At 42.1% G+C, this 15,091-nt stretch overlaps 1 protein-coding gene across 7 annotated transcripts in view; it reads right to left on the bottom strand.

Annotated features, from left to right (window-relative positions):
* Positions 1 to 15,091, bottom strand: part of LOC101945396 (neuronal vesicle trafficking-associated protein 1) — a 106,821-nt gene that overhangs the window by 19,583 nt on the left and 72,147 nt on the right. For all 7 annotated transcript variants that reach the window (XM_008170154.4, XM_065597081.1, XM_065597084.1 and 4 more), the window contains one exon: positions 6,978 to 7,094. In XM_008170154.4, the coding sequence (XP_008168376.3) occupies positions 6,978 to 7,094 (117 nt within the window). The remainder of the gene's footprint in view (positions 1 to 6,977; positions 7,095 to 15,091) is intronic.

Genomic DNA, 15,091 nt, shown 5'->3' with positions numbered 1-15,091 from the left:
ACTGTTTTGATATACCTGGGGTTACAAAGAGAGACATAATAGGATATCCTTTACCAAAGCGACAAGCTGGCACCATGCTCAGTCTCAGGAAACAGGGGCTGGACACTCCAGGGAGATGCTCGGAGGGCTCAGGGGGTGGCACGTTTCTATCACTAACCTGCAGAGGGACAACGTAGCCTGCATAGGCTGGGAGGTGAATGCCATGTGTTGTCCATTGCCAGTGGAGTTGGGGAGCTGACTGACCCATGGCAGGCACAGACAAGGCTTCGTCACATTCAGGGCAGGTGGTACGAGGTGCCTCACTGCCCTGGGTACCCTTAGGAAGCGCACAGCGTCCCATCCAAGTGAGCTTATCCCTCCTAGTTTAGGAGCTCTTGTGAGAGCACAGCCTGAGACAACACAGCCCGATGGTAAAGAGAAATATTCAGTCTTGACAAAAATGGGAACTGGATGTCAAAGACTGAATATTCAAACCTACATTAAGTTTCAACCCATATTAATTCTGATTCACAAAACGCTTCAAACTATGCATAACAGTTCTATTAAACGGCTACAGTACTTCATGTGGTGTATTTTGGTAAAGGATATAATATTATGGTGTATGCTTTTGCTAGTTCAAAAGATTAATAGGCTCCTTCTTTCAGAAGGATATTTCTAACATGCTGTGTCAGATCTGGCCATATGGCCAGCACACATTGCACTAGACTTTCCCTCTACAGTTCCCCATAAAAAATTGCTTTTATGGGCATCCTTGTTCCAAGGCCCAGCCTCTTAAGGTTAAGGAGGATGGGAGATGCCTCAGAATTACTGGCTGGGCTGCAATGCATGATGGGAAAAGCAGCAAGATATTAAGTATCAGGGGGTAGCCGTGTTAGTCTGTATCTACAAAAACAACAAGGAGTCTGGTGGCACCTTAAAGACTAACAGATTTATTTGGGCATAAGCTTTCGTGAGTAAAAACCTCACTTCTTCGGATAAGCAAGATATTAAGTTTGCCTTTCTCAAAAGGGAGAGACAAGGGAGGAGGCAGGACTTGGCTGGAGAGATACTCCAAGGAAGTGAGAGTTCTGATAAAAGGCCAGCAGCAGAAGAGCTCTGGGAAGACGACAACTGGCAGGGGAAATTAGCTAGGGATGAGTTCTTCCAACTGGAGAGTGATCCAGGAATGGAGCCTATGAGGGGATTGGCTAAAGAATTTAGGAAGAGGCAGATAGATATAATATAGGAAGTGATCCTTGAAAACAGAGAAAGAGGGCAGTTTTAGAGTGGACAGTCTATGGAAGGGATCTCCAACCTTTTTACGCCCAAGATCACTTTTTGAATTTAAAGGCAACCCAGGATCTACCCTGCCCCTCCCCAACACCCTGCCCCACTCACTCTATTCCCCCTCCTCACTCGCTCTCCCCCACCCTCACTCACTTTCACCGGGCTGAGGTAGGGGGTTGAGGTTTGGGAGGGGGTGTGGGCTCTGGGCTAGGGCTGAGGGGGTTGCAGTGTGGGAGGGGGCTCTGGGCTGGGGCAGAGTGGTAGCAGGTGTTGGGGTGCAGGAGGTGGTGCTGGCTCTGGGAGAGGGTCAGGGCTGGGACAGAGTGTAATTGCCCCAGAGTGCCCCTGCCTATTTGTGTGATTTTACAATGGCAATCCTATTGGAAAAAATAAAAATAAAAATTCTCTCCCTTGTTGCTCTGGGAAAGCAAATAATATGAGGACATGACCAAGGCATCAGTCCTGTAAATATTTACATGCATGTAACTTTAATCATGAGTAGTTCCACTGAAATCAAAAGAACTATTCATGTGAATTAAGTGTTTGCAGGTTACAGGCTTTAATGACTAGTCACAAAGGCACTTAAGCACATGCTTATCTTTAAACAAGTGCTTTTCTGAATAGGGATGGGATTACTCATGTACTTACATGCTTTGTTGAATTGGGGCCAATGTGTCTGAAATCCACAAAGTAAACAAAAACTAAATAGAAATATATTTTTCTTGTCTCTTTTTCAGTTACAGAAACTTTAGTCATTACGAATAGGAACAGCCAGCAAAAAGGTTTTAGATAAAAAGTTGTTTGCAGTGTTGTAGCTGTGTTGGTCCCAGGATATGAAGAGACAAGGTGGGTGAGGTAATAGCTTTTCTTGGACCAACTTCTGTTGGTGGAAAAGACAAGCTTCCCAGAACTCTTCTTCATTAGAGCTCTATGAAGCTTGAAACCTTGTCTCTTCCACCAACAGAAACTGGTCCAAGAAAAGATATTACCTCACCCACCTTGTCTCTCTTCAGACAGAAGTGTTATTCTTAAATTGATTCTATCCCTTCAATAATGAAACCTTTAAGTATGTTTTATACACTTGCATTTCTTCCATCTATTAAAATTATTGAAACAGTAGGAAAAGATACTAAACTGTAGGATTTGAATAATGAAAACTGGTTTTTCTTAGGAGGATGCCTCTTTTGCTTTTCCATAACCACTTGTAAACATTTAAACAACTGTTTGTTACTTGATAGCACATGACTTGCACCATATGGTTGTGCTGCAAATAGGCTTCAGGCTTTGGCTGCGTAGTTTGACGTGTGCATAGATGTCAAGGATAATGTCCGAACAATTCATTTGCCTTTGTAAGTACCACATGGATTATAAAATGTACTACATTTTTTTTTAAAAGTGTAATGCATTGGAATGTATTGGGGAAAACAAACATTTACAGTTTAAATTATTTGGAAAGTAAGTGTTTCTCTAACAAGGTTTCTTTCACAAAAGGTAAAAGCATCATCTTTCAATTGTGCTCTAGTGTACCACATTATTTCTGAAACTGTTGTGTGCGGCGACAGCGTGTGAATCACTATACCAGTGTTCAATGGGAGGAATATCGAACATCTAGTGTGAAATCCTGGCTCCACTGAAGTCAATGAGTCAATTCTGACCTGCAATAGCTTCTTCCTCTCCCCACAATTCCCACCATAGGTCTCTTCTGAGCAGAGACTGCCAGCCATGCTGAACTATGTGTAGTGATGCTGTGTTGTGGACGCTTGTTGGAGACTAGATAAAAACCTCTACATGTAATTCAATTGAAGCTGGCTTTCCAAAGGTGACAGAACAATTCCCCGTATTTCCCTACAGTAGTTCCACAGACATCTATTCACATCTAAACTAGCCATTTAAATTCATGTCCATACCGGAGTGGTTACTTGAGGAAAACTAGACTAGGATTCTCATATACAGACAATGTTCATATTCTGTCCATTTTGGACACTTGAACCAAATTCGGATTTCAGTTGCATTGAAGTAACTGAGATCCGAATCTGATGGTATACATCTAATTGAGCTTTAGGGAAAAATTACACTTTAAAATCTACTCTACAACAATTTCAGCTCTATCATAACGATGATAGTGTAGTCGGAATGCAGAGAATATATTTTATAACTTCTTATTCACCCAACTGCTGAAACAAATGAGCTGCCTGACATATGCACATGCTGGCTGCTTAGTTTGTCATAATGTAGAACTTCTTAAGAAGCACAGCTTTAGATGATCTGCACTAATGAATCCCCAAAATACAATCTGCTTTGTCCTTATTTAAGGACTACATCTTGGAATACACATGTGAATTATTAGTAAATATATTTGTTTATATTTTTAGTGCAACATTATGCTTTTAGTCTGCAGAAAACATATCCATAGCTGATGTACAATATTAAAGTCATTAAAACAGCTTCTGAAGCTTTTTCCATGCACACCAGCCAAAGTCAATATACCACCAGTTAAATAATGCATTTTATAATTATAGCAAATATTTAACTTTCAAACAAACATCCTTTTGCTCTCTCAGAATCAACAGCAGCAGTTAACACGATGGTTCACAATTAATAAGGACCCAGGAGAAAACCCCACAACAATCTCTTCTTTTCATCTGCATATTTATGAAATTTCATCAATTATTCATGAACTGTTTACTACTGGGAGTGGTGAATATAACAATCGTCTCTGCTGGAGAAGCAGTCAGTGCTTTCTAAAATGTTACAAAGCAGCATAACTTAATCCTAACGCTGCTATAAGAAAATTGAGGGACATTTTTAAGGCCTGATTGTTCTGTATGAAACTACTGTTTTCTATTAACTAAACTTCAATTTTCCTAACTGGTCACCCCTCACACCCTCCCTTCAGAAACCTAGACATACAGCCATAGTGTGATTCATCCTGCAATCCCCCAGAGATACAAAAATCTTACAGAAACCTCTCTCTGATGCAGCAGTTACCTAGCAGCACTACCTAGCAACCCTGTAGTTTGAGATTAATCCCAGAGAGGTAATTGTAAAGTCATATCTAAAAGACATTTTGTTTCAAGTATGCCATTCAAAGGTACATAAAAATGCAACATAAAAATGCTCTCGCTTCTAACTAATCAGCCCTACAAATTAGAAATAACTACACAACAGTATGACAAGCAATTTACTTGTTGCTTAGAGAGGTCTTCTTTGCTCAGCTCTCTCTCAACGCAGGCACAAAGACTTCAATTCCACTGTTGGCTATATGCATACAGCTTGCTTTGATTTCAGTGAAAGCTATCTGTACATTTCTGAGGGCAGCTTTTGGCCCAAAGAACTTTCAAAATCATTGTTCATGCGTGGTTGCTGTGTTCTATTCTGCATGCTAAAGAGTATGTTCTTCTCTTGATGTGCCCACAAAACTCCCATTAACACTAATGGGAGTTACACATGTGCATTGGGAAAAGAATATGGTTCTTTATTTCAGCCCAGCATTTTATTTCCAAACTAAACCTTAAACCTTCCAGCCATGTTTTAGTCTGTGCACTAAACTGCCATCACATAGAAAACCTCTTAAAATATTTAGTGAGTGAACTTAATGCCTGTGCAAGGTGCCAGACAGACAGCATAGGAAACTGAAGTTTGACAGAAGCTTGCCTTGCTGCTGACATTTCATCACTTTGCCTTGCTAATATGGCTCAAGGAACCTTATCCTGGGGGAGGGAAAGGGGTGGGTGGGTGGAACGATTCAAGTCTTTTCATCCATTAAGTCCTATGTCTCTGTTAGGGTTACCATATTTCAACAATCAAAAAAGAGGAAGGGAGGAGCCCTGTCCCCGTCCTGCCCTAGCCCCGCCCCTTTCACTGCCTCCCACTTCCCGCCCCCCTCAGAATCCCCAACCCTCCCCCCCACTCCTTGTCCCCTGACTGCCCCCTCCTGGGACCCCTACCCCTAACTACCCCCCAGGATTCCACTCCCTACCTAAGCCTCCGTGCTCCTTGTCCCCTGACTGCTCCCTCCTGAGACCTTCCCCCCATCCTAACTGCCCCCCTAGGACCCTACCCCCTACCTGTCCCCTGACTGCCCCAACCCTTATCCACACCCCCACCCCGAGACAGACACCAGGGACTCCCATGCCCCATCCAACCACTCCCCCGCCCCAGAACTCCCGACCCATCTAAACCCCTCTGCTCCCTGTCCCCTGACTGCCCCCTTCTGGGACCCCTGCTCCTAACTGCCCTCCAGAACCCCACCCCCTATCTAAGCCTCCCTGTTCCTTGTCCCCTAACTGCCCCCTCCTCAGACCCCCCCCACCCTAACTGCTCCCCTAGGACCCTACCCCCTACCCGTACCCTGACTGCCCAAAACCTTACACCCCCAACCCCCAGACAGCCCCCCCCCCAACTCCCGACCCATCCAACCCTGCTCCCTGTCTCTTGACTGCCCCCTCCAGAACCTCTCTGCCCTTCTCTGACCCCCTGGCTCCCTTACCATGCCGCTCAGAACAGAGTGCTGCGGAGCAGTGCGCTGGGCAGCAGGGGAGGGGGAGCAGGAGGAGGAGCTCCAGACTGCTGGAGGCCCGAGGCGATCGGCCGGCCGGCGATCTGCGAATGCAGGGAGGGGGAGGGAGGGAGAGAGAGGGAGAGAGAGGAGGGGATGGGAGTGATCTCAAGTTGCAGGGGAGAGGAGGGGGAAGCGGAGGAGGGGCTCTAGAGCCCCGTGCGAGTGGCATGATCCGGCCGGCTACCCTGTCAGCTGCGCGCGCTCTGCATGGGGGGAAATCCGGACATTTACAAATTCCCCCCGGACACTATTTTTAACTCAAAAAAGCCGGACATGTCCGGCAGAATCCGGACGAATGGTAACCCTAGTCTCTGTCAGACTACCTACAAAGGGAGTTACTACGACGTGGACACATTTTCACCAAGGAATGGACTTAGAACCCCCACTTTCACTGAACAGGCATCAAATGGTAACAGTTTTTATACATCACCATACTAGGGAATAAATCTGAACCAGTAAGCTGGTGGCAAACACGTCGTGTCGGAGTCCCAGCCAGCGGCTAGGAACTCTTGTGCTAGGCGCTCCACAAACACAGAGCAGGGTGAAGAGCCATCCAGTCATATATATATATCTCCTCAATATATGTTCCATTCTATATGCATCCGAAGAAGTGGGCTGTAGTCCACGAAAGCTTATGCTCTAATAAATTTGTTAGTCTCTAAGGTGCCACAAGTCCTCCAGCTCTGTTACTAATTCTCTAAGCCATCAAATCACTCAGTGCATTCAAAACCATCAACCATTACAAGGAAAAATATTGGGAAAAAGGGTAAAAAAAAAAAAAAAAGGCAAGCAAAAAAGAAAGTGCATGCCTGTATAGTACTTCTCCTCTAAAGCTAATGGGAGTATTAGTCACATAATGGGAGTTACATGTCTATAAGATACTCGCCACTTAATCATGCTGAACTTCCATTGACTGAAACTTCAATGGGATTTTTGTCAAAGTAAGGAGTGAAGTACCTGCATGTTAGGACCAACTCTTGCAGTCCTTATTACTAATGACGAGATACTGTAATTGCACTCAATTTTGTTTTAATTTTCTGCCAGATCTTTGTTCTTTAAATCCAGTTTTCTTTGACTACAGTTGGTAATTGATTGAGTGTTGTTCTGTAACAGCAATTGAGTTATTAACAGCATAGATAGCTTTGCTTACCTTAAATCTTTCCGAAACTCCTTCAGTGATGCTGATTGTGAATTCAGCTATCTTGGGGGTACGAAATTTTCCTTTCTTGCGATCAGGTTCATATTCTGTTTTTGTTTTGACTACAACCTTATCAAAAACATCAACAAAAAATAGTGATTACTAGTTAGATCAGCACACCCTAAGGCTTATTTCCTAAAAACAACTAGCTTTGCACTGACATGGGAGTATTCTTGGTCATAGCTTTACATATGAAATAATGTAAATTTCCCAATACAATTAAAAGGATACCATTGTCACATTCTGGGGTGCAATCTGGACCGGTGAGGAGTTGTCACTACCTGCCCTGTAACCTTGGGTGCCTCACAATGCTTTCTTGTTGTAACTTCCAACCTGGGCCGCTCAAAAGTAGCCTACCAGCATGCAGATCACACCCAGATTGTCTGTGTGCTAGACCGTCCTGGTTCAGCAGCTCTGACCCCAGCAACCTGTCAATAGCCTCACTCTGGCTTCCACCAGTCTTGGTTACTACTTGCAGGGTGACCCCAGCACACTCCCAGTCCCAAGTTTTCCCAAAACCGTGTGCCTTGCAATGTCCAGCCTTCTTCTGGACAGTTCAGAGAAATAATATTGTTTGTTTATTCCTCTAAATACACAAAACAACATCACAGTTTATTAAGCTAACCAGGGTAAATATACACTTCCCTTTAAACACAGCACTGAGTAAAAATGAAAAAAATTAACAAAACAACATAGGTTAAGTGAGTTCAAATATAAGGAGAGAAGATAGAAAGAGTTACACAAGTAAAACAAAACTAAATATGCTTCTAAAAGCCTAAAACTTAATCTAGCAAGATACAGGCTTTATTCAATATAGTTTCTCTCACTAGCAGGGGTGCTGGAACAATTTATAGTAGGGATGCTGAGAGCCATTGAACCAAACTGTAAACCCTGTTTATAATGGAAGCTACTTCAAGCGAGGGGTTGCTGCAGCACCCCCACCCCCTATATTTCCAGCACCTATGCTAACCAATCCTTCTTCAAGTCTTGGCTGACTTTCCCTCAGTCAGGACCTTCCACAAAAATACAAGGCATTGGCTTCCCTTGTCTTATTAGATTAAAGATCTTTGCCTAAGCAGGTTTTCCACTTATATTCAGTTCCAACCCCCCTCCCCCCCCCCGCCTTGGTTTTAAGACCCATCTTTCTCAGCTTGCAAGAACTCTGGCCTCTTGTGTCCGTCTAGTGGTGGATGCCAAAGATGGTTTCCACCTTTACTCTATCTTCCAAAGTCCAATGAACTTGTTTCAAGAGGCAGGATGACCTCATACTGTTCTTCCCTTCCTGTGGGCTTCTATTGTTTGATTCCACCATGCTTAATTTACATAGGGACAGGTTGACAGCTGTGACAGTCCCTCCTATCTGGGCATGCATTCATAAAAGACCTTACATGATGCATTAATATTGCATTCAATTGGTTGATTCAATTGCTTATCACTTGAGGTACAGCTCCCCTGTCTTATAGGCTAGTAAACCTTTGAAATGGATTCTTCTGAAAAGTAAAACCCAGACCAAGCTTCTCTCTTCTGCAGGGTATAGACACCATCCTGTCTTCATCCCCACTTGTTAAATGTGTTTTCCTCCACCTCTTGTTGGCTTGATAGGCCTATTTACTGCTTATATGTAAATTGATGGAAACACAAATTCCTTTGTTCAGGATCCTTGTTTAACAACTCCCCCACACACCTGGTTTACACTCTTAGTTATAATTGCAGCATAGATTCATAATTCTTAATACCCATTGCATACTTACATCATGCAAGAATATTAATGAGTGAGTTATTAGTTTTCAAATGATACCTCATAAGGCATATTTTGTGCCAATATTACACTGGTCTACAATTTTTGAGAAGTCGTCTGCTTCAGAGAGAAAATGTGCTATTTATTATGTATTTTGATGTGCTGAATTCAAATATGACAATTAAAACAACTGATTGGCTACTGTTTCTAAGATATTTAAGTTTTTACATTTTATTTCTATGTATATTGTATAGATAGAGTTTTAATCATAAATTGTAAACCTAGGTCTTTTCATGTGTTTATGGTTGCTTTACATGATAATATTTCACCTGTCCTGTTTATGTAACCCTTTAAAAATCAGCAAAAGGGTTATATAAATAAAATTTATTATGAAACAAAAGGCAAAAAACTATTATGTACATAGTTTAGTCCTATTCAGTGTCTACTCGGCGCTTCTTGGCTTGTCTCTTGTATTCATTAAATTGAACGTCTCTTGTCACTAATGGTCCAGCAATAGTCTGCAAGCATTGATGGGCTCCATTTGCCCTGATAGCATTTCTCCATTGTTGCAATGTCCTGGTGAAATCGCTCACCGTGCTTGTCGCTCACTGCTCCGCAGTTCGGTGGAAAAAAGATCTAGATGAGAGTGCAAAAAATGTATCTTTAGTGACATGTTGCAACCAAGGCTTTTGTATGCCTTGAGGAGGTTTTCCACCAACAACCTGTAGTTGTCTGCCTTGTTGTTTCCGAGAAAATGTATTGCCACTAATTAGAAGGCTTTCCATGCCGTCTTTTCCTTGCCACGCAGTGCATGGTCAAATGCATCATCTCGAAGAAGTTCACGAATCTGAGGACCAACAAAGACACCTTCCTTTATCTTAGCTTCACTTAACCTTGGAAATTTTCCACAGAGGTACCTGAAAGCTGCTTGTGTTTTATAATGGCCTTGACAAAGTTCTTCATCAGACCCAGCTTGATGTGTAAGGGTGGTAACAAAATCTTCCTTGATTCAACAAGTGGTGGATGCTGAACACTTTTCCTCACAGGTTCCAATGACTGTCGGAGTGGCCAATCTTTCTTGATGTAGTGATAGTCTCTTGCACGACTATCCCATTCGCAGAGAAAACAGCAGTACTTTGTGTATCCAGTCTGCAGACCAAGCAAGAGAGCAACAACCTTCAAATCGCCACAAAGCTGCCACTGATGTTGGCCATAGTTTATGCACCTCAAAAGTTGTTTCATGTTGTCATAGGTTTCCTTCATATGGACTGCATGACCAACTGGAATTGATGGCAAAACATTGCCATTATGCAGTAAAACAGCTTTAAGACTCGTCTTCGATGAATCAATGAACAGTCTCCACTCATCTGGATCGTGAACGATGTTGAGGGCTGCCATCACACCATCGATGTTGTTACAGGCTACAAGATCACCTTCCATGAAGAAGAATGGGACAAGATCCTTTTGACGATCACGGAACATGGAAACCCTAACATCACCTGCCAGGAGATTCCACTGCTGTAGTCTGGAGCCCAACAGCTCTGCCTTACTCTTGGGTAGTTCCAAATCCCTGACAAGGTCATTCAGTTCACCTTGTGTTATGAGGTGTGGTTCAGAGGAGGAGGATGGGAGAAAATGTGGGTCCTGTGACACTGATGGTTCAGGACCAGAAGTTTCATCCTCTTCCTCGTCTGACTCAAGTGAGAATGATTCTGGTGCATCAGGAACCGGCAGTCCTTCTCTGTGGAGTACGGGGCGTATAGCTGATGGAATGTTTGGCTAATGCACAGTCCACTTTTTCTTCTTTGACACACCTTTCCCAACTGGAGGCACCATGCAGAAGTAACAATTGCTAGTATGATCTGTTGGCTCTCTCCAAATCATTGGCACTGCAAAAGGCATAGATTTCCTTTTCCTGTTCAACCACTGGTGAAGATTTGTTGCACAAGTGTTGCAGCATATGTGTGGGGCCCACCTCTTGTCCTGATCTCCAATTTTGCAGCCAAAATAAAGGTGATAGGCTTTCTTAACCATAGTGGTTATACTGAGCTTTTGTGATGCAGAAGTTATCTGCACTGTTCACACAAGTACGAGGCATCTCTGCTCACTTTGGCTAAACAGAAATGTGTCCCTTTGCAAAATCAAACACTGACAAATAAGAGAACACGACACTGTATGATTTCTAGAGCTGATATAGGGCAATTTGTTCAGCAGAGTGATGTAAGCTTCGTTATGATTGCATCATCCATGACTTCTAGGAATAACATGATGCAATTCATATCATGTATGACGCAATACCAGCTTCAGATTGCATCATTCATTGTTTTGCCTAAAAAGCAAGTACTGTCCAAACCCATTCATAGATCCAGTCAAAGATGTATTTTAGTCATTTCCGGTTTAAATTGAGATCCCTTCCCTTTATAACGCACTTATCCTCCGCCATTCCCAAGTCAAGGGTTGTATATACTGACCCAAGAGCATATCTTGAAAACTAGAGCTAATCAACAATTTTTAGCATCATTTTCATTCTCAGTGACCCAGAATTAGTAAAGTTTGACTACATTTATTTCAGAAGCATTTTGGCTGTAGAGCAGTGTTATTACAATAGTGTGTAGGGTGTAAAAGCAGAGGTGCTTTGGGTCACAACCACCAAGTAATTTTTTTTATTCATTTTATCTACTTTCACTGGCATCAAACACACCACTGATGCTAACTAAATAATTCTTCCTATTACATATAATTCCCTCATGGAGGACATGAAAATTAAAATATCCTTCCTATCAATTTTACCCTTTTTCAATTAGCAAATACTGACGAATATCCCTTCCGTGTGTTTTTGAGGAAGTTGAAGGGAGCATATAATAGAAAGACTATTCCACATATGGTTGGTTTTGTTTAAACGCTATATTTTATTTATGCATAGGGGTGTATGTGCATGTAAGCACATCAGAAAGGCAATTGGTTAGTTCAATCCACTATTGGTTAAGATCAAATATGATGTGATGCTGATTTTTTCCCCTTTCCTTTAGTATATTTTAAGAGCAGATATAATTGTCACAGTTCAGGGCAATTGCACCTGTATTTCCCCTCACTGGTCCAGCAAGGGCACCTACTCTCCGGCTTTCAGCTTCCCAGCTGTTGTCCTTCTGGGTGACAATCCACATCTCTCTCCCTTCTGACCAGAGTATTTCCAGGCTGCACAGTTCCCTGCCTTAACTGTGTTACTCCCAGCACAGACAGGTTGCCCAAGGATACCTACTTGCTTTCTCTTCAGAGACTGTTACCAGGTGTAATTGCTACCATTATAAGGTACCACACAACACTTCCTATGCAAGCCTATGTTATTCTTAAGGTAAAAAAGCACTACAGAGAAGATATACTAAAAACAATAAAAGCACCTATACACATATTAATAAGCTTACTAGAGATCACCCTAACATAGAGTCTGTCAGGAGCAGTCCTTCCACCCCTCACCCAAGGGGATTCCTTCTGGTTACAAGCTCATCACAGCTTCAGCTCAGAACAAGCACCCAGTCTTATGGGGCTTCATTAGGCCCAGTCCTTCCAATCCTTCCCAAAGGATTGGGGCCCTCTCTGGACCAGGGCCCTGTCCGTTTACTGGATCAGGAAGAAGGCCAAGAGCCAGTTTAAAACCAGTCTGTTTATCCCAAAACTCTTCCTTTGTCTGTTGGTCCCTGGAAAATACAATTTGAGCTAATATACGTGCACCTTTCTGGGGAGGAGGCTGGGGAAGCGGGTTTCAAAGGGCTAATAACAGAGGCAGTACATTAGCCTCTCCCTCCTTACTAGAGAAGATACACAACAACACATACACAATTGCCTTTTTAGTACAATGTATCCCAAAGGTATTAACCCAAATTCAATACGATTTAGCTTAATTCAATAAAGTTTATCTTAATTCCATAAGGTTTGTTCAGGATATTGTCAGTCTGTCACAATGGTCATCTCTATCAGCTTCAGGGGAATTCAACTATTGAGGTTTGAAGCCAGAGATTGACTGGATCGGATAGTCAATTAAGAGGTCAGTTAAAAAACAAACAAACAACAAACACTAGCAGATGATAACATAGCAACAATAGCAGTATTCTTGCACACTAGCATTCTGGGACTGAAAGAAGTATAGGTCCATCCACCTACCTATCTACATACTGTGTTCTGCATGTATGCTGTGATACTGTTCAAGTGTCAGGCTAACTTTAAAAAACAAAAACAAAAAATTACCTATGGTAGTTAGCTGCACACAGGCCTTCTCCATAAAGAGACTTCTCCTGAAATCCCATAAGGCCCTAAAAGCCCCAAACAATTCTGTGTCATCATCGTATCCTTAAAATATTCCATACCTCAGTCATGTCCCTATTAATCTAATGAATTCTAGTGAATACAAATCTAGATTCCTTTATTCCTTCACAAAGTTATAGTTCATCATCTTCTCTGCCCCATTTTCAATCTTCTACAACTTTCCAATATCCTCCCTATAGCATCGCATTCAAAACTGGGCACAATCCTCCCTTGGTACAAAGCCTTGAGGATCTGTTCCATATTTTGTCATCTTCCAAAGAATATAACTCTGTATCCTTTTTGGTTTTAGGGCCCAATACTGTCATTAGATGAAACCCATTGATGTCAATGGAAACTATACACCTCTGAAAGCAGACCTGTGACACTTATGCCAGACACTGAACTGAAAGCTTTGGGATTTGCCTACTTTCACAGCTGAAACAGTGTCTTGAACATGTGATGGTTTGGGCCCAATGCCACAAACGTACACAATATCTTTAGAATATTGCATAGATGTGCTTAGTTTTGGAAACTAGTTTCCATACATCCTATCTTCATTTTGATTATAATGGTGTTCAACGGCATCATGGGAGTTAATTGGTCTTGGGTTTTTGGATTTTTTTTAACCCTCCCCCCCCCCATCATCATATTGCATAATCTCAGGCATTTAAAAAAAAATCACATCCAACTGACAGTGAACATAGTTTTAGCTGCCTGGTTATATAATGTTTTCTTTTGTTTAACATAACCAAAAATATACTTAAATCAATTCAGCCTTTAATTTAGAAACTGTCAAAACCATCAAATTCTTAGCGTTAGTCACTACTCTTCATGAAGTTTTTATGCTTCACTGCCACACCAGAGCTTTGTAACTGCATAATAAGCTTGGATACGTGAAATATGTACTTACATTTATTACACAAGACTATACTGCTACTTCAGAATTTGATTTCTGTCAATCCTTTCTACTACTGGCATATTTAATATGAGCTCTATTGAAAATAAAACATTTAAGTTGGTATCAGTGGCCTACAAGCTAAGAAGCATTTTACCTGGCTGGGGCCAACTGGGCACAAAAGGGACCCATTGAGGCCTATAAAGTACTCTTCTACTCATGTGTAAAATGACTGCACAAAGGAAGGGAAACACACACACACACACACAGTTGGGCAGTGAGGAAAGAAGAAATGCTAACCAAATATTTGAGTCCATAACTTGCCCTTGGTTCTGCTCACACAACTCCTGTTGTCTGCAGTGGGAGTTCTGCCCAGTGCTACTTGACCATGTACTAATCAAAGAACAACTTCCAGTAGCAACAAACTTAGCACAGCTCTTACTGGATTAACCACAGTGGCTCCATTTTGGTTAAGCTGCTGCCTGTGGACCACAAGGGTTCCTGGTTCAAGGCTCTGCTTAGCAACTGAGTAATATAACATGCACACTCAGCAAGTTTGGCCTCTGGATGCAGGACCCTGCTAACTGGTTGTCTGCTCACCAACTGGCAGACATAGTCAGCCACAACAACAGTTTTAAAGCCTTAGGGTCCAATTCTGCCGTCAGTACAGCAATTACGCACATGTAACTGAGGGCAGAAATGGACTCTAGGGCTTTGAGGATGCTGTTATGGGCTAATCCTATCTAAAGTGCCTGCCAAGTGGTGACCACATACTATACAGAAATGTCAATGGGAGTTACACCCATGTAATGGAGGGTATAAATGGACCCTTGTTGTCTACCATACATGAAAATTTTTAGACAATTTTATAGATATTCTCTCTCTAGGGTAAGAGCACATGAAATTTTCAAGATATGCAGCCTATATCTACCATTTATCTAAGAAGAGAACTAAGCCCTCAAAGATTACGAAGCAAAAACTCGCCATGAAATTTGTTACTATATATATATATATAAAAATAATATAAGCAGCCTCAAACTTGAACTGGCAAATGGTCACTATATATATATATATATATATATATAGTGACCATTTGCCAGTTCAAGTTTGAGGCTGCTTATATTATTTTTCAGA

The sequence above is a fragment of the Chrysemys picta genome, chromosome 5 (genome assembly GCF_011386835.1).
Source record: "Chrysemys picta bellii isolate R12L10 chromosome 5, ASM1138683v2, whole genome shotgun sequence".
Lineage (NCBI taxonomy): Eukaryota > Metazoa > Chordata > Testudines > Emydidae > Chrysemys > Chrysemys picta.
The sequence above is the reverse complement of the archived record's forward strand: the minus strand, read 5'-3'. Positions and strand labels throughout refer to the sequence as shown.